Consider the following 26,463-nt stretch of genomic DNA (forward strand, 5'->3'; position numbering starts at 1 on the left):
GGTATTTCAGTAAACACAGGGTGCAGTCTGTAGTGTACTGTTGTGACAGAGAACATTTGGCAATATTATACGAAGGTCTGATGTTGTACTGATATTCCAATGAAACAGGGTGTAGTTTGGACTGCTTTCATGAGACAAAGTGTAAAAAGAGGATGTAGTCTGTATCGTGCTATCGTGACAGAGAACATTTGATTATATTATTTTATACGATGGTCTGCTGTTCTGCTGGTATTCCAGTAAAAGCAGGGTGCAGGGTCTAGTGTACCATTGTGACAGAGAGCATGTGACTATATTATTTACACCATGGCCTGATGTGGTACTGGTATTCCACTAAAACAAGGTGTCGCCTGCACTGCGCTAGTGTAACAGAGTGCATTAGACTGTATCATTTTATGCGGTGGTCGGATGAACTGTATACTCCAGTTAAAACAGGGTGTAGTTGTCACTGCTTTTATGCCAGAACGTGTAGAAACAGGGTGTAGTCTGCATTAGTGTTGCCTAGTGCATTTGACAATATTATTTTACACCATGGTCTGCTGCTGTGGTGGTGGTATTCGATTAAAATCCAGGTGCAGTTTGAACTGCGTTAATGAGACAAAGTGTAAAACAGGGTGTAGTTTGCACAGATTTAATGAGACAAAGTGTAAAACGGTGTCGTTTGCACTGCACTAGCGTAAAATAGTGCATTAGACTGCATTATGTGATATCATGGCTTGCTGGTTTACTAGTATTCCAGTAAAACCAGGGTGCAGTCTGTAGTGTACTATTGTGACAGAGAGCATTTGACTGTGTTATTTTATATGATGAACTGCTGTTGTACTGTGTACAGTAAAACAGGGTGTAGTTTGCACAGCTTTAATGAGACAAAGTGTAAAAACAGGGTGTAGCCTGCACTGCACTAGTGCAGCAGAGTGCATTAGACTGTATTATTTTATACTATGATCTGATGTACTGTTATTCCAGTAAAAAGAGGGTGCAGTCTCTAGCGTACTATTGTGACAGAGAGCATGTGGCTATATTATTTTATTCGATGAATTGCTATTGTATTGGTATTCTAATAAAAACGGTGTAGTTTGTACAACCCTATTGAGGCAGAGTGTATTCAACTATTCCTATAAAAACAGCGTGTATGTAGCCAGGTGTCTGCCAGTCTGACAGAGTGCACATGACTATATTGCTTTATACGAAGGTCTGCTGTTGTGCTGGTATTTCTGTAAACACAGGGTGTAGTCAGTTCTGTACTAGTGTGAGTGACAGGGTGCATTTAACTACATGGTTTTATATCATGGTCAGCTGCTGTACTGGTATTCCTGTAGCAACAGGATGTGTCTGCTGTATACTAGTGTGAGTGACAGAGTGTATTTGACTATGTTGATTTAAAGCATAATTTGATGTTGTTCTGGTATTCCAGGAAAATCCCAAAGTATTCCGCAATTTCCCACCGTGACAGAACGTACCAAACATACAATGACAAAACACAAACGGTGCACTTTTCATTCCATCATCACAACATACGAATGTGCTCTACAATGCTACTATAACACAAAAGGTGTACCCAGCATTATATTACTTTAATACATTGTGTATTCTCAACTATACCCATCTGGAAGGGATAAGGCCACTATGCCGCAGTACGTGATGTTTAAAGTGTGACTTGAAAACCTGCGCTTTGCCACAATCAAAAGGGACGTGTGCGCTTTTGTGTAATTGTACCGAATGGTGCATTCTGCCCTGCACACCACTGACTAATTGTTTAAGTCGTTCTCTCTCTGACGTCATGATTTCTATTCTAGGGGTCAACAGCGAAGCTGGGCCTCAAAGGTCAGAAATTCGACGTTTGCAGCTTGAATGTTCGTGTTTACAGCCCTAGTTGCAATTTCTACAGTGCCTAGAAGCCGCCAACGGGATACAAGCTGACGCTGCTCAACACAACTACCACCAATGAATAAAGCTGCTTAGAAGCTACCACCCGGAGAACCAACAGAGTAAATAACTACAGATGCAATTATCCAGAAATGTGCAAACAGTTGGGACAGTATAAACCGGTGTAATGCGGAGAAGCAGACATCGATTCAATACGCGCAAGGTCGTGCTAGCAAAAAGGAAATGACATCCTTTGTAGTGCAATGTGATAAAAGAAAAAGAAAATGTATATAATAAAAGCATTTCACATTTTGAACTAACTGCACCTTAGGGGTGCCCCGCCACTTTCGCGTGTTCTCTGTAGATTGTGGGCTAACAGTCCGGGGGAACGGTTTAAGAATGTTCTAAAGTGCTGCAGGTGGCCACACGGAATATATATTAGTTACAAAGTGCATTGCATTAATCGATAATATGTAGGTTTGTCACCAGGCCACAGTCCAGAATGTGTGCTTTAAAATGAAATGTAAATGCTGTGTTGTTAAAACTGTTCACAATAATGTATGTGTTTTTGGACAATGTAAGTGTTTATAATAAAACTAAATTATACAACATGCTGCTTTTATGACGACCTCGTACCTGCAGTGAATGGGAACAAGGTGTGGCTTTTGGGGCCTAGTGTGCATTGGCGCTTTAATGCAGGTCTCACCTGTTATGCGTGTCAATATGTAGACAGGGGTCCACGTAAAACGAGTAATTTTAGTTTAAGGACACTCCAGACCTAAGTGTTCTCACTCCAGGCCTGAGGGTACTCACTCCAGACCTCAGTGTTCTCACTCCAGGCCTGAGGGTACTCACTCCAGGCGTGAGCATCCTTAGACTGAGCCCTCGCAGCCTCACCCCACAGCCCGAATGCCCCACTTCCAGCAGGAGGAAGGCCTCATATAAATACGAAATCAGACTCCTCTCATTCAGGTGACCTCAGCAGAGAGGCGATGGAGTGAACCACAGCAGTCATTCACATCTGCAAGCACGTGTAACTGACAAGCTAAAACCAGGACCATTTAACCTGTGGCACACTCGCCTGCTCCCTGATTAAACATAACCGAGATAATTAGCAAAAAGTAACAATGCTCCTCTCTGGGGCTACACGTCCTCCCTTGCAGATAACGGCCTCGGCGGTGATATGTCATGAAAATTAACGATGCTTAGAGAAGGCGAGCGCGCGAGGCGCTTACAGCCCCCTCCACTCCCAGGCGTTTGTTTAGAAGTTCAAAAGTTTACAGCGTGCACTTAAAGGGCATAGCAAGGGCCCTTAGGTGAGGCTCGCGTAATGTCCAGATATGAAACTGTACACCTGGTAATGCACACTTGAAGTCGAAGGGAACGTGGTAGGAAGCTTGGACAACAGATAGAACGATAGATAGAACGATAGAACGATAGATAGATAGATAGATAGAGATAGATATATAAATAGATAGAACTATAGATAGAACGATAGATAGATAGATAGATAGATAGATAGATAGATAGATAGATAGATAGATAGATAGATAGATAGATAGATAGATAGATAGATAGATAGATAGATAGATTTCATCAAAACAGGTGGTGAAAGATTAACCAGGCAAAACTTTCCAGGAAATGAACAGTGTGTTATATGGCACAAAAAGGAAAGAATCCCCCACTGTCCTTTCACTCAGCAGTGCAAATTCAAAGACTGGTGTTAAATGCGGCCATAAAGTGCATTGTTTAGTGATCACGCTCCGGTGAGAAGCCCTTTTATGTCGGGGCACAAAGCTGAGGCCCAGTCAGCGTTTGTTCGCCAAGAGGCGGCTATTAATTGGGCCATAAAACTCCAAGAAGCCAGACTGGGTTCCCCCGCTCTCTTTGATGTGCTACAATTTGGTAGGCATGCCTCAGATGGGAGATAAAAAGAGATAGCCCAGCCCTTTGAAAACACTGCTCGCAAACTCACAACTGCAGCAAACACAGCTAGAACAGCGCATCTGCTTTGCCTTTCCTGGGATGCGGCCCTGGTGCAGTCACAAAAGCACCTTTAAGATCGCCAGGCCAATGAAGCAGGCCAGTTAAGTGCCAACATCCATAGACTCACTCACTGGCACTTTCGGGTGTTTGAATGCAGCCTGTCTGCTTCTCGAGTGCCAAACCCGCATCATACACATGCAAAGTCACCCAAAGCGGAAGCCATCGCCTCCCCTCCCCCCGCGCTTGTTAGTCCACAACTTTACCCCATCCCTCCTCCCAGAACTGCGTCTTACCAACTTTTATTAAATTGTTAAATATACCTGCAAAACAACCGCAGCTGCAAGTAAATAAAGTTTACATCACAAAAACTCCCTTCAGCACCAGACTGTCCTGCCCCTGTGACCTCTAAGGAGCCGCTCCAGCGGCTTTTGTGAAGCCGCTGGAGCGGAAGGGGCCGTAAGAAACCGGACATCCAAACTTACCTGGAGTGGAGAAGGGCTGTTCCTGAAAGTTGTGGGAACCGTGGGGCACCGCACCCCCAACCACCACCAAACGGGCTACTCGAGTGGCCATCAGGGCCGCAGATGCCGCTTGCAAATCAGGCGAGCGCGGTCCGGCGTCAGAGACGATTATATGTTGTGCGGACTATAATGCTGGACGTCAACTCCCCGGGACCATAAAACTTACTTTATGGCCACCACGTGACGTTTTATAGCCAGTCAGCCTATCTGTCCGCGCCCTGGATGATTTTACGAGCTAATTCAAGACAAAACCCTATTCATTTGGCAAGCAAATGTCATATAGCCGGAACTCGGCTTATAAAGTTTACTGTTTTATAACTTTTGGGGAAGGCGTTAATGTAAGCCGCCCGTATGAGGGCGAACCAGTTCCTTGCAGCCAGAGCCTCAGAAGAGTTCCCCAAAGCAGCTCCGATGGAGGTAAGCTACTTTTAATTCAAGAAAGAGACAGGCAGGGATGGGAAAATGTCCATTTTGGACGTTTTGGAAGGGTGATGTTAGTTTTAGATTCCCTGTTAGTTTGTTTCGGTGCATTTAATTTTAAGATTTTTTTTAAACATTGCTATTTGTAGCTTATTTAGCTGTCTAGCTTTTCAGAGTATGAAGCAATTAATTAATAGATTTTTAAAACGTGCACTTTCACCTTCTCAGCCTGACTTTATTTCCGCTGCTTATTTTTGGGCACCAGCTTAACTCGAATAATGCACACCACGACACTCTGCTAGTTATAATATCGCAAAATTCTGGACTAGATCGAGAAAAACCTAAACTAGACAATCTGACATGTCCCGCAGCACACCCTGTAAAAACCAGATTACAAAATAGTTACAATAGAAAGTTTATTTTTGTTGTTGTTGCTTCCAGTCAGTTTTTTAATAATAAAAAAAAAATCAAATACAAAAAAAGCTTATCACATTTCAATTAAACAGCCAGGGTTCGACTATATATTTTTTTAACTTTATGCGCAAACCATACATCACTGAAACTGCGCTTATAAGAGCCACTTTCTAAAGAGTTCGTGCAAAGTTCATACAAAGGCACAGCAAAGGACACACTGCTCGGAGACACAGCTTTCCGTCACAGAAATACTAATCACAACACAATGGTACACGGACAAGGCGCTTTGAAGCTCTTGCCTGTACAACGGCGCTAGGTACACGGAGAATTCATAGGTAGTTTCGAGTCATTTTCTGACAGCTTGTAGCTAGTTAGACATACACAATTTCATACACATATACACGTTTAGTAGGTCGAGTGCATCACATGACGTATGTACTAAACATGGATTTATTTTTTTACAGTTACTTCAAGTAACACGCTTCGCTTCATATATAAATAAGTTAAAACATGTAAGTGCCAAGACAAAGGCATTCGAAAACAAACAAAAAATAAAAAGATTTGTACAACAGCCGACCTACACAGGGGAAGAATGGGGTCGGGGTTTAGCGAGGGTTCGAGGTGAGGGGGCACGGACCGGGACGTTCTTCACAGAAGTAACACTAGGTAGTATCAGAGAGTCACCCCGGCACTGGCGCCGGGGGCAAGAGGGCAAACACACTCAGGGGCGGAATGCACCCCCAGCAGCCATGCTCATGCTTTTCAGTTTGTTGTCTTTCTTCCATTTCATGCGCCGGTTCTGGAACCAGATTTTGATCTGGCGCTCGGAGAGGCAGAGCGCGTGCGCGATCTCGATCCTCCGCCGGCGGGTCAGGTATCTGTTGAAGTGAAACTCCTTCTCCAGCTCCAGGGTCTGGTAGCGGGTGTAGGCGGTGCGCGCCCGCTTGCCCTCGGGCCCCCCGATGTTGTCTGCAAGGGAAAGGAACACGTAAAGTTGGGAGTCACAAAGTCGCCTGCCTGCAGTTTCCCCATTGGCAGCACCTGCACGAACAAGGAAGGGTGCCGTCCTTCCCACAAATGCCCACCCGTGCCCTGAGAGGGTGCAACAAGTATTGTATCCTGTAAAACAGTGGAAGGGAATGCAGTTTAGTTTTTAAAGTCGACGAGTAGTGTGGAAAGCCAGCGGAACTCGACGCTTTCCAACTCGTCGAAAAACCAACATGGTAGAAGAGTTTTTACAGTGTTACTGTCACCCCTACAAACTACCAAAGCACGCCCACGAGTGCTGCTTTCTGTAAATCGTGGGTGACCACCATACAACGATGCCAGCTAGGCAAGCAACCCGCCATGCAGCCTGGAAGAGGCGATTCAAAATGGCATGCAACCTGCTCTACTATGCGAAGTCTTTTTAGGCAGGCTCTGAGACACCCCTTCAAATATATGCAGAGTTCCCTAAGACACTGCGACAATGCAAAACCCAGGACGCGGCGCATTTCTCTCCTTTTTTTTCCTAGTTTAGATGGATGCTTTATTTTTAAACTTTTCCCAGAGTGTGGGGAACTGTGCGCCAAAGCTCGGGGTGCCTTTCTAGCGCCTGTATGCTGCAGTAATGGCCTCGCAGGGACCCCCTCTGAAATGAAAAAGAGTCTTGGCATTATTTACCATGGCTTATGTGCAGTTTTCTCATCCAGGGGTAGATCTGGGGCTGTGCTGCTGACGCCGCCGCCGAGCCTGGGCTCTGACCGTGCTGTGAACCCGCCTGCTCGCCGCCGGCCGCCGGGTCCTCCTCCGCCCCAGAGGAGGCGCCCATCCCGTCCCTGCTGCTGTTGATGTGGGTGCTGCTGCTGCTGTGAGTGCTGCTGGAGTGGGACGTGCTGCCGGCGGAGTTCACCAGGGCGGTCTTGCCCACCACCCCCAGTCCCGGGTGGCTCTCGGTGGTGGCAGCGGCGGGAGAGGTTGCCCCTGCCACGGCGGCACTGGCACTGCAGGGCAGGGGGTCGGGCGGAGCCGGGGAAGAGGTGGCGGAGGGCTGGCTGTACCTGGACTCCGCTGCGGCTGCAGAGCTGGCATTGCTGGGCGGGTAATTTCGTGCCCTCTCACTGGCACCAAAGTGGTTGGAGGCTGCCCGCCCCACGCTCAGATCCATGCCATTGTAGCCGTAGCCGTAGCGGCTGGAGTGCATGCCTGCCGGCTCCCTGTAGGGCTCGCTCACCGAGCCGGGGTCTCCATAATTGTGTATCTGGTAGTCCTGGCCATTGGAATAGCGGCCGCAAAATGAGTTTACAAAATACGAGCTCATTTGTTTTTTGATATGTGTGCTTGATTTGTGGCTCTGGGTCGTTTTGTGCGTCTATAGCACCCTTGCACAATTTATGATGAATTATGGAAATGACTGGGACATGTAGTTGCTTCTCTCCCTACGTAGGCGCCCAAATATGGGGTACGGCTCGGAGTCACGTGCTTTTGTTGTCCAGTCGTAAATCCTGCCTAGTGACCTCTAGAGGTAAACTCGCGCAGTGTCGGGAGGCGGCTGGGGGGACGGGGGCGAGCACGGGCGCGCGCGCGCGCCGCCTGACAAACTTTGGCTCGGGCTCTTGCGCCACCTGCTGGACACCAGGCGACTTATTCTTTCCTCTTTTTTTTTTCTCCCCAAGCAAGGGGTTGTCGAGGGGCCGGGGTCGAATTGAGGTTACTTCCCATTATAGGAAAAATTACAGCATTTCCCTCGGAGTGTCATTAGGGGCGACCAAATGCGCTGCCTGTCAGCTGCGATGTGACAATAACAGCCCAATATGAAACATGCCGCCACAAGAGTGTTGGTAGCATCTACCGATTTTACAGCCTTTTCCCTGTAAACAGGCATGCATACAAATATACGTGTTTGTATATGTATGAACACATTCAGAAATATAATTTGCACGGGTATGAAACGCTGAAATGAGGGAAAATAAGTAACAATTTAATGCGAAAATTCTGCCGGTCTGTTTCTGCAGCAGATTGGAAAAAACCGTGGTCTATATACCAACGTAAAATCCTAAAATCCGTCTGAAATAGGAGTCGTGGGCGTTAAACTCACACCGAAAGCGAACCGTGTTTACCTGGCTCTGGGAGTGTTTATTTTTTAAGTACACAATAATTCCTGTAGTTTAGAATATTTCGGGATTTTGCAGGCAGCGGTCTGGGCTACACTCTCCAACCTGTGTTTGTTCTGCTGCAAGAAGACATGCCTCCATTTAAAGGGCAATTTCTTCATATTTCATGATGCCAGTCAACAATGGACCTCTTAGCTGGGAAAATATTGACATATACAGGCACCTATTTTGTATGAATTTTGAGTGGAAATATTTGACTTGAAATAGCCAATTTTTAATTAATAACATATGGGAGACGGTACATACCAACCGACTGCAAAATAGAAAGTAAACATTGTTTACATTTCTATTTTTTTCTTTCCGGTTTGCCCGACTGTTTAGGCTTATTTTACGCAGCATACTAGTCTTTTTTTGCCAGGTATGTGCTTTATTGCCTCGTGAACTGACAGCGGCAAATGTAAACAAAGAGGCATGGAATGTATTTTGAGTGACTGGCCGGAAAATATTTGTCGTGGAAATATTTAGTTCTTGAAAGTACAATCAGTGAGCAGCCCGGGTCCTTTGTGACAAATTGAGCAACATATAGGACCATAACAGTTTCATGTCAACTACTTTTTTCGCGAAGTCGGATGTAGGGAGGATAGCCCGCTCGCATCTAATCTATCTACTTTTACGCGGAATCTAACACTGCACAGTACTCATCTGTAAACTCCCCTCGTATTTTTTAGAGCTCTGCGGCTGGAGTCAAAGTCCTGGAAATTTCAAAATGGAGGAAAGCGTCTGCATCCGAATTCCCAAAAAATGTACATTTAGGGCAGCCGCAGGGGGTCCCAGGCAGGCCCGTTCACCTTTACTGGGGGGTGCCCAGTTCCCCCGGCGTGTCCACCTTGTCTTCGCTGTTGGGCTGGGTGGAGTTCGCCAGTTTGCTCTCTTTTTTCCATTTCATGCGCCGGTTTTGAAACCATATTTTAATCTGTCGTTCGGTGAGGCAGAGCGCGCTGGCTATTTCGATCCGTCGCCTCCTGGTGAGGTACCTGTTAAAGTGGAACTCTTTCTCCAGCTCCAGGGTCTGGTACCTGGTGTAAGTCTGCCTTCCTCTCCGCCCGTGCACCCCATAGACAGAAGCTGTAAAAAGGAATAAAAAAAATACAACACTGTGATTAAAAAAGCGCCACACAAAGAATCACAAAACACCCTGGCCCTATAACTTGTGGGGCAGCTCTACACTGCAGAATAGGCTGCACTATAAAACAAATACACACTAAGGTGTATCAGTTTCCCACTTAATGTCGCATCACTATGTCATAGCACCATACAGCACAGAGTCATATTTCAAAACAGCGCACTATAACTATGTTCTGCAGTCACTCTATTCCCATAGTTGGAGGAAGCCGAACTTTGAGGTATATTTGGTGCAGTGTACTTTTAAGAACGTCCCTGCAAAGCACTGAAATAGAATATCCTTAATATAACTGGCCATTCTTTCATTTAAATGGCAGATAAGCCGTCATTAAATGGCGTTGTTGCACATTTCATACCCACTCCAAAAATGCAATTGAATTATTGGCACATTTGTGATATTTTGGAGTAACCCCTACTCGGCTACATGAAAGTATTGGGTGTAAACATGAATTACACGTTAGCACTATATGACTACTGTGTCGATATAGCATCAGACCCCCACATTAAGGTTATTTAAACATCCACATATCAATTATAGTCACCTTTCTGTTAAAATGTATTATTCACTTTTGGGTAACATGAGGGGCTTGAATTGGAGACGCTATTTGCTTGGGCTTGGAAGTGAGCTTTCCCTGTAACATGCACGTGCATTTCTGCATCCTGCCTGCAGAATGACTGCGAAGTTATTGGTTGACAAACAGGTTAAGGTGTCCCAGAAACTCACCGGCACAGGAGTTCACGCGCTGCATCCAGGGGTAGACCGGGCTGCCGTACTTCCGGTCGCCGCAGTCCTCGCTGACACTTTTGTTCTGCGCGCCATCCGGCTTGTACTGCTGCTCGGGTGAAAAGTGCAGGTACTCGCCGTGACCCCGCTGCTTGCCACTGCCGGTCGGGGACTCGCCCGGCGCCTCCTTCTCTGGGTAGAAGCAGGACGCCCCATACTCGTAGGCTCCCCGGTTACAGGCGATAACTGCGTTAGACTGTTGGTAGAAACAAGGAGAGGAGGGGTAGGTTTTCTCCTGGAACGTCGAAGTGCCATAAGAAGCTGGGAAGTGCCTGAGCGCCTCGTAGCCAGATGGGTAGAGTGGGATCTGCCCCAGGAAGGAGTCCTGGCCATTGCCCAGGCTACCAGGGAAAGTGCCATTGACGAAATAGGAACTCATTTGCTCGCCCACTCTGCGGCGCCCGGATTTGTTTTGTATTAGTATATGTGGCTGTATCTATTAGAAGTCATCCAAGTGGTTTGTTTCTGGATGGCCGAGCGCCAAAACCGACAGCAGCACATGCGACCAGCTGATCTGCGGCTGGCCAATGGCGAGGCGCCTGCCTCCGGGAGAGCCCCCGTGGGACTCGAGGCAAAGTTACACACCCCTGCCAGGTGCCTGGAAGCTGGACCTCAGCTCTGCTGTCAGACTCACAAGTGCCGAGCAGGCAGAGTGCTGGACTGTGTGTCTTTGCGGGTACACACACACACACATAACCCCTGCGTGGCAGCTGTCAGCATAGTATATGGGCGCACACGCCCACTCCTTTTGGGCACCCGGCATGGTGAGTTTTGCGCCTGTGTGGGGCAGGATCAGGGGACATTTGTGTGTGTGTGTGAGTGAGAGAGAGAGAGGTGTGTGTTTTTGAGTGTGCATGGTTTTGTGTGTAAAAAATACAAGGTCAGGATAATGAGTGTGGATGTGTAATAGAAAAAAGCAAGGCCTAGGCAGTGTATGTGTGCGTGTGTGGGTGTATAAAAGGGAAAGCCAGGAGAGATGTCTCGGTGTGTGTGTAAAAGTAAGACCAGGGGAAATATATGTATGACTGTGTCTCTGTGTGTGTAAAAGGCAAGTCCGGGGATACATGTGTGTGCGCGTAAAAGGCGGTATCAGGAGAAATGCCTGCGTGGGAGTGCTGAAAACACAAGACCAAGAGAAATACGTGAAAAGGTAGTTTGTGCGCTTGTGTTTAATTGTAGACGCAAATAACTAGTTTCAATATGAGAACAGATACAGTACAACATAGACACGTTTGTGTATTCGTATTAAGTGCCTGTACTAACAGTCAGGCATAACATGTGGCGACGAGCATTGATTGTACCACAAAGGCGAGAACATAGGTACGTACATGCGTGGCTACATACAATGTGTGTGTTATATGAGTGCTACATTGTGTGTTTGTGTGTCTGCATACCCTTATTCAGATAGGCACAGAGATGAAAGGCATCCCCGGTTTGTTTACATTTCTGCACATGAAAGGGATGCCTTGGTGTAAAACACCCGCCATAAATCCACCGCCGGGAAGGCTGCCAAGGGAGCCGGCCGAGCACACAAACCACAATTATAAAGCCTGCTGTACTTTGCGGAATGCGGCAGCAGGAGGGGTTTATTGCAGGGAGGTTTGTGCCTGCCAGGGTGTAACATGTCTGCGCACAGGCAGACCCCATTTGCTGGGCCAACGCGAGTCTTCCGGCTAGTAACTGGACACTGCCCACCCCTTCCTCTAACGTCCTCACAGAACCAGAGTAACACTTTGCTGACACAGACATTTATACGCAACAATATCACATCACAAGGGGCCTCTCCGAACGGAACAGGACAATCCACAAAAAAAACCTGCGTTCCGTCCTTCTAGAGCAGATGGCATTATAACACACTCGCCCTTCATTCACACCTTCTGTAACAAGGCGACTATCCATGCTATTACATGGTATTACCTGTTCATACGCCAGCGCCTGAATCTTGTGACGTAAATAGTGTGTGACGCAAGAAAACTTTACAAATATCCCATTACACGTCAATCTTTGACACAGAATGTGTTCAATAGCGCCCTTCTTAAGCAGAGGTGTGCAGCTCCTAGGCCTCCCGCATAATTGTTTGTTGCCCTATGCGGCATAACTGTTTAAGGCACTTTTTGTTTATGAGCCAGGCGTCTGGCGATCGTTGGAAATACCACCACTTTTAATTAAGCACAACCAGTTTATTGACGACGTCGGTTTGAGGGACACGTGACAATATGCCCACACCTTAAAATCTGACATAAACTGTGAGCGACTAGGGAAGCACCGGCGTCGCTGTGCGTTCACCGTGCCTAGATTCCGTGCGTTAATTTGTAGTTGCTAAATGTGTCGGCCATTACATCATACTGAGAGAAAAAATAACTATGCCACCAAAATAAAAATAATGGCCACAATGCCACTAAAAGAAATAATAATATCACACAAAAAGTAATAAAGACCATCATCCCACCAAAAGAAAAAATAATGACTATATTGCCACCAAAAGAATTAATGACCATCATGCCACCAAAAGAAAAAATAATTGCCACCATGCCACAATAAGGAACAAAAGAAATAATAACCATCCCACCAATAGAAATAATGACCACCCCACCAAAATAAATAATGATCATCCCACCAAAAGAAATAATAACCATCCCACTAATAGAAATAATGACCACCCCACCAAAATAATGACCATCCCACCAAAATAAATAATGACCATCACACCAAAAGAAATAATGAGCATCATGCCACCAAAAAGAAAAAGATGTTACCACTATGCCACAATTAGAAATAATAAACACCCCACCAAAAGAAATAATGACCGTTACACCCCAAAAAAATAATAACAATCACACCCCAAAAAAATAATAACTATCACACTCAAAATAAATAATAACCATCCCACCAAAATACATAATACTAATCGCACCAAAAGAAAATAATGGCCATAATGCCACCAAAAGAAATTAGGTCCAGACCCCCGAAGGGAATATTAGCAAGGCCATAAAAGGAAATAATAAACAGGCGATCTTTCAGAGTTGATGTAATTCTATTCTCACTTACTAAAGGTAGGTCGATGAGGACGGATCTAGTGTTTTTTTTTAATGTTTTTATTTTTAATTGTGTTATCGCTGCCTTTCGGCTGCTTCATAGATCTAACCCTGGTTGATGTGAGTGGAGGGATTTTGTAAAAAGTTCCCAATAAAGGAAACATGCAAACATTGGCGACTCTGTGTCACAAAGGCACAATGTGGGAATAAACGGCGTAATTAATTAAAGTAAAAAGAATGGAATTAAAGACAGGGATATTCCTATTTTACCGAAAACGTTAAACACATTCCTCAAATACATTGGAGCAGGTGATGTTTAAGGCAGATAGGCTTGGAAATTCCCTTGAAGTGTGCAGATATCATCATGAAAGGGCCTGGTCGCCATTTTGTCTGTGAAGAGAGTTTAAAACAGGAGGCGCCTGGACTAGTCCATGACGTAGACACATCTTATGAGTGCACACGTATGCCGGAGACAAAGCATGCACAACGCCACTCCAGGCTTCAACAGCCTGGACATGTTGTTCAATAAAAGGTACAGGTTCGTGTACACTAGAAATCTTCTTATGCGTCAGAGAGTTTAAAGATGCGCACATTTATAAACACCCCTGCGGTGTGAATTGTTCCAGATTAGTGCTCCGCGTGCGGGAATATATTATCATTTTTGAATGTTTGCTCCTGCAGGGATGTCGATCATCATTAAAACTCCAAATAATAACATTTACATTTTTTGGTAACTGTTTACTTCCTCACTGTATAGCAAACCAGAGAGGGAAAAAACAACACAATGGCTCTATACAACAAGCATTCATTTTTTGTATGCTCCTTGTTAATGCTGTGTCTTCTTTTAACACAGGATGCGAATTATGTCTGCGTCAACTGTCCACCTGCATTAGTACACACTTACGTACTCCACCGCAACACTTCTGTAGGCGAAGCACGACACACAAAGACGCATGGTCTCTTTTTACACGAAAAATATACATTCACGGGACACACATCAAACCTCAAAGGCCATCATTTCAGATGTACCCTCAACGTACACCCTTTTACCCCAGGAGTCACGTATCAAACGAAACACAGAAATGCAATGTACAGCAACGCTATTGTGGGATAAGAAGTAAATAATATACACACGCCACACAAGCTCTAAAAAGTGCACGTGGCGTATATTAACTTAAAATTGGATATTTGGCAATGCCTCTACAGTATCGCGGTGTACAGAAATATCGAAAATACTGAATTGTTTGCTTACAAAGGCCGGCGTCAACCCCAGTGCACACTGAACGTGCAACCTCACTTGCAAATGCAATTGGCTGAGTCACATTCAACACTTTTATTATTTGTCCGTCTTCAATCTCTATCCATCAGACACACACACAGGCCAATAGTTTAAGAGCACTTGAAACCTACAGACGTTAACTTCAAGAGCGCAATTTATCCCTATCTAGAAAAGATCGATTCATTCATATTTCTTGTCCGAAATGTAGGCCACTCGCTCGCTTCCTCTCGTCCCTCGGCTCGGGGCTCCCAACAAGAAATTCACCCTTTCCGCCACACGGTGGCGCCAGCAAGCAAACATCGCCTAATAATAAATAAAGCCTTCACCGCAGTTGCAGCCGGCCAGATACTGCATTGCAATGCAAATGTAATTCTGTTTCCCGATAACAAAGCGCACTCAATGTCGATATTATCAGCTCCCGCATTACCTCGCAGTCACTAATTGCCGTAATGAATAGCAACAACGCGGAGCAGCGAAACTCCTCCACTCACGAGCGCGGCTGGCTCTAGCCTCTGACAGCCGGAAACACGTCGCACACACCGCTGCAGAATCGATGCGATTTCTGCTTTGACGTCTTCTCCCACGTTAAACACTTCATTACATTTATATCACTTTATTTGTTGTGCATTTTTCATTCCTACTTTGGAGATACTGTCATTAAAAACGTATTTATTAAAACATAATTATCAAAACGTATGCATTTATTTGTTTACAATAAATGTACACTAAGACATCTTAGGACGAAATGTACAATTTCCTAAATTGAGACACGTCATCTAATAATTAGTTCAAATGCAGTACTTTGAGAACTGCGTCACACACAGACACGTACACAACATACGCAGGCACACGCGCCAGCATGTATAAACAGACGTCATTTAAAGGGGTGGGAGTGTACAGGCAGGGTGCATCGTTTCTGTGCTACTGTAAGCGAAAGTGATTAAAAAGAAGAAAGCGGTTGATGAATAAATAGCGTGTGTGTGTGTACTTTACACAAACCACACACTCACGTATGCTCATTTAAGTAAACTGTGGGTGTGTTAGGCTTTGAACAGAAGCTCAAGGCAACACCATTTTTTTCTACCACCCTGGAAATGATGTAATCTAAAAACAATTAATTCAGTATAAACAGATTAGCATAGGAATCCACCAACAACATATATATATATACATATATATATATATATATATATATATATAATTTTGGAATTTCAATATTACCTTAGCAAATTAACAATTTCCAAAACATTTCAAATAAAGAGGTTAGAATACTATATATATATATATATATATATATATTGGAATTTCAATATTACATCAACAAATGAACAATTTCCAAAAACATTTAAAAAAAGAGCTTAGAAAACTATTTCAATATATGTGCATTAACTGTGTTAATTATTGTGCGTGGCTGTCCTTATTCAGGTAGAGATGGTGAAAGACAGTGTTTTAGCTGAAATGTTTTTAGAAACTGCGCAATGTATGAAAATCCCTAACCCATGTCGCCTGTCTGTGCTCCCCACAGTGCTGCTCTCACCTTTGGGTCTGGCTGGCAGGAGCCTTCGCCGCTCACTTGACAGCTGTCTCGTTCGCTGCACAGGAGACGAATCGCCCCGTCCTTTCGGTGCCAGGAAGGAGCAGGAAATGAGGCAAGGCAGCACGCCGAGGAGCCGCCAGTCCGGAGCCCGGGATCCCGGGTGCCACACCCTCCAGCCCCGGCACGGGGGCCCGCCGGCCGGGAGGCCCGCCCTGGGCAGCTGCCGGGGCGCCATGGACCCTGCACCCTGCACCGACGGGCTGGGGTCTCAATCCAGCGAAATCCGTGGCAGGACTGAGCCGAGCACAAGAATGCAGCGCTATTCTCGCAAGGGAAATTATAAAAAAAAAAGTTCATGTTCTCGGTTCGCGTCCACATGACCAGCCGCGGCCAATAGAACTCACGAACAACTCATAAAGTTCTATTGCAAAGTTGTAAATTTTCATAAACAACAACGGATTTATGGCCCTTTCCTCATCAGTGGGAAGGGGGAGGGCTCACGGAGACGCCATCTTACCTTGCAGGGACCAGCCTCCAGGAGGAACCGCTCCAATTATTGACCTCCAAAGCACAGAGACGAGCTGTTCGGGGGCGGTCTGTGGGGCGCAGAGGCAGCCCCCCCAGGCCATCTATGCGGGATGAAGATTCTGGGCGCCCCCACCTCTCTGCCGACCTTGCAAACACCTTCCACTCGCGCCGAGTGAACGGACATTGTCTCTCTGGGCGATTATTATATGTTTTAATATAGGTGTGCACAGAAGCTTGTAACCTATGCGGCTTGTGGCTTGTTTGTTTACTGACTGAAGCATCGCATTGAACTCTCTGGTGTAAATATCCCTTTAACACGGATTCTGACCGTATGAGGTGTGTTCTAATGTAAGGTGTCTCGACTCACAAGTCTCCCAGGCCACGAGTGGGGTTTTCACCATTTCATATTTTTCACTACCTCTAGGAAGTGTGCATCAGTGAAAAGTTTACTTCGAAATGCGTGATCCTTTTGAACGTAGACATGATATTCCTCATTTTTGACCTTCAATAAATGAGCTAATTTAAATATCCTTAGTAATCAATGATTTTGTTCATATTTCTTATGTCCTTTTTTCCCCCTTTCATCGATGCCTAATATTTCTAAGCACTACAATACTCATAATAATGACAAAAAATAAAATTTTTCGGCTCGCAAGCATGTTTTTATTTCCTGTGCGACAGAAAACACGGGATGACAAGTGATACTAAAGAGGTATCTTTTCATACATACATCTTTTCCAGTACAAACACAATATGACCTGTATGTTTACAATGAAAAAAAATAATACAGACGGTATAACTCACAATTTATGACAATGTAGTCAGAGCTCTATAGCGGTTTTTAAACATAGTCATTATTAATACTTCATGCTAGCAAATTACAGTCAACTACAAACACGCAAACACAACTGAATATATCTGGTTTGATTGCAGAATGATGCACAAATGAAAGAACATTGTCAAAAAAACTGCTAAGTCTGCCATTTTAATGTAAAGTATGCTCTTTTTTATAATGAATGCCACATAACAGTCATGCTACGTACATAATCAGATTTATAATTGTGATCTTGAAGAATTAAGAAATAACGGTATTTTGTTTATTAAGACTTTTATGTGGCACGAACAATGTTCCAAATCGAAAGGTTAGGCATTTAGCAATTAAGTAAAATCAACATGTAAAAGGCGCTTCTTAAGATAGAGCTAAAAGAATCAGTTTTCGGAGCTGAAAATTGAAACGAGCAACACGTCATTTCATTATTTATTCTTTCGCGACAATGTATATTATTTAATTATTTTACAAGATTTAGTCAACGTTTAGGCCCCAGCAGCGGGGTATTCTAGCTTCTAGCGCACATATAAACACACAAAACGACATCGTAAAACGGCATTAAAGACCCTGGATCCATAAAATACAGTTTATGTAAAAGGTAGGTAGACGGACCAGGGGTGTAGGTAGTCTGGGCGGTAGGTAGTAAACGACATTGCATTGTGTAGTGGTCACGTGCGACTTATTCATTGTACAAACATTTTTACCGCCTCCGTGCAATTACGTTTCCTTCAGAATTTTAACATAACAAAAAGACGAACAAACAGAAAGATAAGTTTATTTTCTACAAATTAGGTAGTATCGTGAACGCGTAATGCACTTTACCCGGACACTGTTCGAGATAGGTAGTTCGAAGTGGAAAGTATCTTTTCTCGTGTGCAATTAATAGTTGTGTTTTATTTACAGCATTAGGGAGGAAACAGCAGTCTGGAAGAATGTATGGTAGTGTGTGTAGGTTAGATGGCTTTTATTGGTGGGGTGGGGGCAATGCTTTAGCACATCTGCGTGTTAATTTCAAATTACACATTGTTGTAAGTAGAAATTTGTGTATTTCTGACTTTCCTCCTCCAGAGCAGTTCAGTCCCTTTACGGTGCTGGATTACAAGCCAACAACTGTCCCCTGAAAAAAACAAAAACAAGAATCCATATTGTTTCCTCTAGCACCAACGCAACTAACACTCTCGTTTTTCACAGTAAGGCTGGAAATAAAACAGAGTATTTTCTGTGATAATACCAGTAACATTTCGGGGGGGGGGTTACAATTTAGTCAACAAAATGACATATTAAGAGTTCTTAAAAGAAGCTGGTTCCTCGGTTTTGCTAAAACTAAACAGTCTTGACTAGCGCTAAAAATGGCGGTAAGTGGGCCGCCTTGCACGGCCGCGGGCTGCGCCTTCAGGCCGCGGTGTCTTCCTCCTCGTCGTCCTCCTCTTCCTCCTCGTCCGCCTTCTGCTCGGCGGCCGAGGCGGGCTGGGGGCCGGGGGCGTCCCCGGGGGGGCCGTCCGGCTGGTCCTTGTGTTCCTTCTTCCATTTCATGCGCCGGTTCTGGAACCAGATCTTGATCTGGCGCTCTGAGAGGCAGAGCGCGTGCGCGATCTCGATGCGCCGGCGCCGGGTCAGGTATCTGTTGAAGTGGAACTCCTTCTCCAGCTCCAGGGTCTGGTAGCGGGTGTAGGTCTGGCGGCCCCGCTTCCGGTCCGCACCTGGGGGGGACAAAGGGAACCAGGGGTCAGTTTACCGTCCAAGCAGAGGCCTGGTCCAGACCTGCTGAGAACAGAGCCACTAAAGCGGCCACCACAGCACTGCTCCATAACATGAGCACACGCAATCTTGCACACCATGCACTATCTGGAGCACCAGAGAAAGAGACAGGCTCCCCCACCGTAGACCACGCACTTCACGGCCTTCAGAAACCAAGCATTGAATCGAATAAAGCACACACATGCATCTGACATCACACATTACCTCAAATACACAGACAGCAATCAGGAATCAAGCATCACCTCAAACTCTCTCGTGCACAATCAGCAACCAGGCATTGCCTCAAATAAACCAGCAACAGCCATCTGACATCCAGCATTACCTCAAAGACACTGAAGGCAATCAGAAACCAAGCATCACCTCAAACCCTCTCATGCACAATCAGAAACCAAGCATCACCTCAAACCCTGTCATGCACAATCAGAAACCAAGCATCACCTCAAACACTCTCATGCACAATCAGAAACCAAGCATCACCTCAAACCCTGTCATGCACAATCAGAAACCAAGCATCACCTCAAACACTCTCATGCACAATCAGTAACTGAGCATTGCCTCAAATAACCCACACAACACTCAGGCCATCAAAACCTGTGCTGTACTCAAATAAAGTCAAACACACTCAGAACCAATGCATTACCTCAAATAAACCAGCAACAGCCATCTGACATCCAGCATTACCTCAAAGACACTGACGGCAATCAGAAACCAAGCTTCACTTCAAACCATTTCATACACAATTAGCAACGGAGTATTGCCTCAAAATACCCACACAACACTCAGGCCATCAGAACCTGTGCTGTACTCAAATAAAACCAAACAACACACTCAGGCAGTCCTAACCTATGCATTACCTCATACAAGCCGAACAATAGTCTGAGCCATCAGAAACCAAACAGTACCCCAAATAAGCCACCAACACCTCATGGTCATCAGAAACGTAAGCATTACCTCCAATACGCCCCTCTACACAGACAATCATTAGAAAATAGGCATTGCCTCCAATAAGCCGTGGGACACACAGGGCAATCAGCAACTCGAACGTACCTCAAGTAAGCCACAGAACACACTGAGCCATCAGAAAGTAAGGATGGCCAAAAGTAAGCCATTTAACCCTCGAATCATTACACCCAGTCGGCCACAACCCTGACTGCCATCAAAACCTAAGCCTTACCCCAACCAGCCACTCAACAATCACCACCACCACAAAGTAATCATTGCACCCAACAAGCCACGGGACATTAACAGAAATCAAGTATTACCTCCAATGAGCCATGTAACCCTACATAGCAAACCCAGCCACGTTTCCTAAAGTACTCAACAAACAAAACACCCACCATAAACTATACACTTTCCTCAGATAACCTTTGCAGACTAAAGCATGCTTTGCACCTACAAACAAGATGCATTGCCAATAACAATCCTCGTGACCTCTATCAAGTGTGCCTTTCATGAGAAAATATATGGAACACAACGTGGCATGGCCGACTACCAGCAGAACACAGCTCTGGCCACACAATTACTGGCCACAAACAATGTGCATTAGAAGCAATTAATGCTGCAGCACAATGAATCGCACCATCCACACGCAAGCCATACTCTCGAAACCAGAACACCTGCTTAACAGTTACAAGACACCACACATTGTCTGCAGGTAATCTGTGCCACATCTCAAAACACACATGTGCTTGCCACCAGCTGAAGAGCCACAACCTCATACACGCAACAGTCACCAACAACTATTCACTACTACCCCATGTAATCAACGCAACACAACAGCAGATCCCTCACCACCAGCAGAAAGGACACATTTCATTACCAGCAGAAAAGACACACATTTCCAATAAGTCATACAGCACCCACAACATGCCTGCCCACCAGCAGATGAGTGGGATTTTGATGCAGCACACACCAGAGCCACCAGAAACTATATATTTGACCAAAAAATACATAAAACACAATAACACATAGCCTTGCCACCAAGATGCAAAACATATTTTCATAAAACTGCACATGTATCAGCCACTAGAAACCGTGCGTCTTCAAATAATCTACACAACACATTGAATGCAAGGCCCACCGCCAGCATGCTAGTGGCTAGCCTGCTGGCGGTGGGCCTTGCATTCAATGTGTTGTGTAGATTATTTGAAGACGCACGGTTTCTAGTGGCTGATACATGTGCAGTTTTATGAAAATATGTTTTGCATCTTGGTGGCAAGGCTATGTGTTATTGTGTTGCATGCATGTTTTTGGTCATCTATTGGTTCTGGTGGCTGTGAGGTTTGCAGGGTGTTGCGAGGAATGTGGCATTCCTCGCAACACCCTGCAAACCTCACAGCCACCAGAACCAATAGATGACCAAAAACATGCATGCAACGCTTTACACTCGTACACGTGCAACGCCAAAACACGCATCTGCACATCCTGTGCAGCGTAAAGCACACAGAGCACAGTCCATGCAAATGAGCACCCAATTATAACGTGCATGGCAGGGAGAAGGCATGCATTCAGCCTCATAATTAGCACACCACTGAGCCACCTGACAAATAAGTAAATACCTTAGTGCACACATCAATGAAACACCTGAAAACGCGCGTAGCTGATGATACACTATAAGGCACAGCCCCAGGGGTGTATACTCGCTTCTCTGAGATAATGTATACACTATGCAGATCCATAAAATAATTCCTTCCTCCCGATAATGCGCACGCGCACAGAAGCAAAGACCATTAAATAGAAACTAACCACATTATTAAGTAGAGGCCGCCATTTCTCCTTAAGATGCACACTCGTTGAAAATATACATCTTCGGATACAGTATACATCAGACAGGCCAGTAAAATATTCATCTGTCGTGATAGTATACTCATTCAGTCACTCATTCACTCAACACAGAGAGACACACACAGGTATGTAGCCACTGAAAATATCAGCTTGATAATTTGCGCCATAGAGCCTTGTAGAAAATAATTCCCCATAATAACATACACACGCACACACACACACACAGAAACACACGTACGCATTCCCGGAAAACTATCAACTATAAAATGTGCGCCTTACAGCCATGTGAAAACAATTCCCCAATACTATCACACACACACGCACAACACAGGGCACTAAAATACACATAATCTCTGAAAAGGGGCGTCCACAATAACACATCTACACACCACACATCCCTGGTATATGCAGCCTTGGTAGTCCCCGAGCCACAAAGCTCCCTGAAGTATGTATGTGATAATGTACACACACCTAGCCCCCCCGAAAATATGTGATCATACAGCCACAATCCATGCCCGTAAAATGTGCATGATCCGTGAAAGTGCCGGGGCATGCTTCTGGAAATGTGCACTCCCCCGCGATATACTGCACCCCCCCCCCCCCCCCCCCCCGCCCCCCACACACACATGCCCTTTAAATGTGCGTTCCTTACACTTACACTATGCGCAGCACACAAAAAGGCACACTGGTAACACGCACCTCACACCGAGTTCAGTAACTACCCGGAGTAACGCATCACACCCCCTAGAAATGTGTATTCTCGTGATAATATAAACAACACGTATGCTTACAAAATATATCCAATTTAATAACTCACACATACACATGCACGCGCTATAGAGCCCTAAAAGGTTGATAACCTACGCAACAATCAACTTCATTTAAATATGCATTCTCCACAATATTGTGCATGGCATGCATTCTATGAAAGCCATGCCTTAGCTGTAACAATGCACATACCGTAATAAATCTGAATATATATATATATATGCCACGTCATGTTTATTCGTAGTAAACCGCATTCAGAATGCCTAAATTAGTATCTGCGGCGGCAACGCACCCATCCCCCTTTTATAATATAGTTATATGTTTTTGACAGTGTGTGTACACACTAATCAGATCCTATTTAAACAAAATAACCACACTCTTATGAAAATAAAAAACAGACAAGCACACCGCGCAGCACCGCTGAAACTGCTGCCAAAATGTAAACACAACATGTTCATGAAAATGTCCTCTTAAAGTACACAGACTTACACACGCCACAGAACCACTATGAAACTGCACGTCCCCTTCCTTACGAAGTACACACCACAGAGTCCTTGCGGAAGAGGTGTTTCCCCGTGAAGTGAACGTGTACTGTACACACAGCGCAGCCACATTATTCACCCTTCGCCCTGCATAACCTGTGCACAGCACACCTCCGCGAGGGGGTGGGGGCTGTGCAGACTTTCATATACAAAATATATCTTCTAACGTTGACTAGGGTGAATGTCCCGTGTCTGTCCCCCACGCAGTCTGAGCAGTATTGCATCTAAAAAGAGGGGTTGCTGGACGCCTCATGCACGCATTAAGTTGCCTCTTATCGAGGCTTGTTGGAAATTTGCATTTAAGGAGCTTTTTCATAAATCTGCAAATATTAGGGGTTCCTCGTCATGATAATTATTTCAGGCCTTCTATAAAAGCCACCAGTTAGCCTCTTTCAGAGTATATGAAGGGTAAAGCCTTTTAGTAGGCTGCAGACAAAAAGTAACGCCTTTTTTTTGTACTTTGTCGAAATGTATATGCTCTTGTAGGTTATCTCCGGTAGCTGACGTCCCTATTTCGATATATATATACTAGTTTTTTCTGCTCCTGATTCTCACGCTTCCCTTTCTCTCATCAGCACTTTTTTTTTCTTTTCCGTTTCATTTCCACCCTCCACTCACTCGGGGTGCAGCCGCGTTTGTCATGGCGTCATTCTGCAGCTAGGATAGCGCTGCGTGAACCCGATTCATGTGCATACACAATGCACACACACACATAAAAACTTGAAATTCCGGGGCAAGCGCGTTTGCAATGGGAGAAGCCATTAATTGTGCAATAAAAACTTTTATGGCTCTCATTTCCATACAATGCCACTGGCTTTGCAGGCAATGGCGCCTGGGCTATAATTAAAGCCATAAAGGCCGCCCTGACAGCACGCAGGCACACAAAGCAGACAGGCATACCGTGCACACACACACAGCATACACAAAGTGCACACACCCGAATAAACACACATGCAAAGCGCAGAGATTCTGACATGCACACGTGCGCACACGGGCACACACACACACACGGGCACCCCCTCACCTGAAGAGCGCATCCAGGGGTAGATGCGCAGGTTGCTGTCCGCCTGGAGGTGCAGGCCGCCGTCCTCCGGGGGCTCGCAGCCCGCAGCCTTGCTCAGCTCGCCGCCGCACAGCACCGGGACGCCGGGCTCAAAGCCGGGGCAGTGCAGGTTGTAGGCGTCGGAGGCCAGTCCGTATCCGGAGGAGGAGAAGGGGTGCTGGTAGAGGGTGCTGTTGACGTTGTACAGGCCGCCCGAGGGGAACGCCCCGGCCCCCGGCCCGTAGCCGGCTCCCCGGGAGTTGGGCGCAAAGGCGCAGGAGGTGGCCTCGGCATTTTGGAAGAGCGCGGAAGCCCCCGCCGAATACTTGCTGAAAAGAGCGTTCACATAATACGAGGAACTCATATTTTTGACCTGTGATTTGTTGTTCGGTGGGCTCCAGTGTCGGTTTTACGAGGTAGCGTGATATATGATAACATTACACCCCTAGATTTACACCAAACCCCATTTTCTTTTTGGACTGAGCTGCCTTGCGCACGTGACCAGCCCCATATGACTGCCTCGTCCAATCTGAGCGAGCCTCACAGGTGGTGGAGCCGGGGCCAGCGCGCTGCACTGCAGCGCCAGCCAACGCACACACACGGGCACTGCCGGGCGTGCACGGCTCTCGGGTCCCGCTTCACGTGCACACGTGTGTGTCTGTGTGCTTTCTGTCTCCGTGTGTCTGAATGTGGGCTTTTGTGTGTGCTGTGTCTGTATGTGTGCGTTGTGTATGTGTATGTGTTCTGTGTGTGTGTGTGTGTGCAGTGTGTCTGTATGTGTGTGTGTGTGCAGTTGTGTATTTGTATGTGTGCTGTGTGTCTGTATGTGTGCCTTGTGTATCTGCACGTGTGCTGTGTGTCTGTATGTGTATTGCGTCTGTATGTGCGTGTTGTGTGTTTCTATGCGTTGTGTGTCTGTATGTGTGTGTTTGAAAATACGCAGTGTGCGTTGTGTATCTGTATGTGTGATTTGTGTCTGTATGTGTATTGCGTCTGTATGTGCGTGTTGTGTGTTTCTATGCCTGTGGTGTGTGTCTGTATGTGTTTGAAAATGCGTGTGTGTGTATGTGTGTACACCTTGCTAGGCAGCACCAGTGCGTTTTAATTGACGTCTTCGAGGCATGAACATGCATGCTTGACAGGCTGACGTTTTGGCACAGTGTTTTTTTTCTTTCTTGAATCCATATTGCTGTTACTGATTGACTGTTAGTTGCCCTTTGCCAAGCAGTAGAAAGAGAAACCGGAAACCTTCAAAACTAATGAACCACACGTCCGTGGCTAGCCAGGGAATCACCACAACAAACCACACCCATCATCTTTAATAGTGTTTCCCAAGTAAACAATACTCCAGGCAAAGAAGTGCACACAAACGTAAAACGCACAGGCCTCGTAAAAAGAAGACAATGAACCAATATGTAAGTGAATAATAAAAAAAAGGGACACCCTTGTTTATTTTCATCGTCAGTGCCTCAAAACAACTGCCAGATGTTGAAACGGCACAACCAGAGCGGAAGCTCCCCCCCACCCTCCAAGCACCATAACCTCGGCCATAAAATGCTTCTGAATAATTCGTATTGAATGCCATATAGTTTTGTAGGACTATTAAATATCACGTGAGAATATATTTCGTGTGAAGTGTGTGTGCGTGAAAAAGAGTGTCTGTGTGCATGCGTGTGTGTGTCTGTCTGTATTTACAGGCCCAACTCAGCAATAGCAGGACATTGGACTCTGACTTTTAATTGCTCAAAACCTATGTGTGTTTACCTTTTCTTCGTAGGGCTTTAAAGAGGCGTCTTTATTTTCTTCTCCTTTTGTTTTTTTTATACGTTTGTTAATGTGTCCACATCTTTTATTGTACCAATCACAAAACACGCACAGACAAATACATAATCACACACATATGCAAATGCAAACATGTTATCAAACCATGGGGTGTTTATTACAAATAAAATAAGCAATGTACAGGGGCACACCTGGACATTTTAAATTCGCTGCATGTTGTAAAATGAATTTAAAACTTAAGTGATTTGGGTGTTTAATTCTCTCGAGCTGCTGCCGAATTGTTATTTTCTCTACGTTTTTTTTTAATTTCTCCTTTT

At 45.4% G+C, this 26,463-nt stretch overlaps 4 protein-coding genes across 4 annotated transcripts in view; all 4 read right to left on the bottom strand.

The window, feature by feature from the left end:
• HOXA3 (homeobox A3) overlaps window positions 1-16,642 on the bottom strand; it is a 154,347-nt gene extending 137,705 nt beyond the window's left edge. The window contains exon 1 of the mRNA XM_078663474.1: window positions 16,114-16,642. The gene's annotated coding sequence lies outside the window, so the exon portion shown is untranslated. The remainder of the gene's footprint in view (window positions 1-16,113) is intronic.
• Window positions 5,792-7,618, bottom strand: HOXA5 (homeobox A5). The gene is made up of 2 exons (XM_078664382.1): window positions 6,867-7,618; window positions 5,792-6,173 (listed from the first exon to the last, which is right to left on the bottom strand). The coding sequence occupies exons 1-2, from the start codon at window positions 7,501-7,503 to the stop codon at window positions 5,926-5,928; spliced, it is 885 nt and encodes a 294-aa protein (XP_078520508.1). The 5' UTR covers window positions 7,504-7,618; the 3' UTR covers window positions 5,792-5,925.
• Window positions 8,997-10,641, bottom strand: HOXA6 (homeobox A6). The gene is made up of 2 exons (XM_078664383.1): window positions 10,203-10,641; window positions 8,997-9,421 (listed from the first exon to the last, which is right to left on the bottom strand). Exons 1-2 carry the CDS (start codon window positions 10,639-10,641, stop codon window positions 9,147-9,149), a joined length of 714 nt encoding a protein of 237 aa, XP_078520509.1. The 3' UTR covers window positions 8,997-9,146.
• A 636-nt stretch (window positions 16,643-17,278) lies between the features above and the next one.
• HOXA7 (homeobox A7) lies at window positions 17,279-24,851 on the bottom strand. Its single transcript, XM_078663478.1, has 2 exons — window positions 24,347-24,851; window positions 17,279-19,170 (listed from the first exon to the last, which is right to left on the bottom strand). The coding sequence occupies exons 1-2, from the start codon at window positions 24,726-24,728 to the stop codon at window positions 18,863-18,865; spliced, it is 690 nt and encodes a 229-aa protein (XP_078519604.1). The 5' UTR covers window positions 24,729-24,851; the 3' UTR covers window positions 17,279-18,862.
• Window positions 24,852-26,463: the final 1,612 nt, after the last annotated feature.

This window comes from Lissotriton helveticus, chromosome 10 (assembly GCF_964261635.1).
Source record: "Lissotriton helveticus chromosome 10, aLisHel1.1, whole genome shotgun sequence".
Lineage (NCBI taxonomy): Eukaryota > Metazoa > Chordata > Amphibia > Caudata > Salamandridae > Lissotriton > Lissotriton helveticus.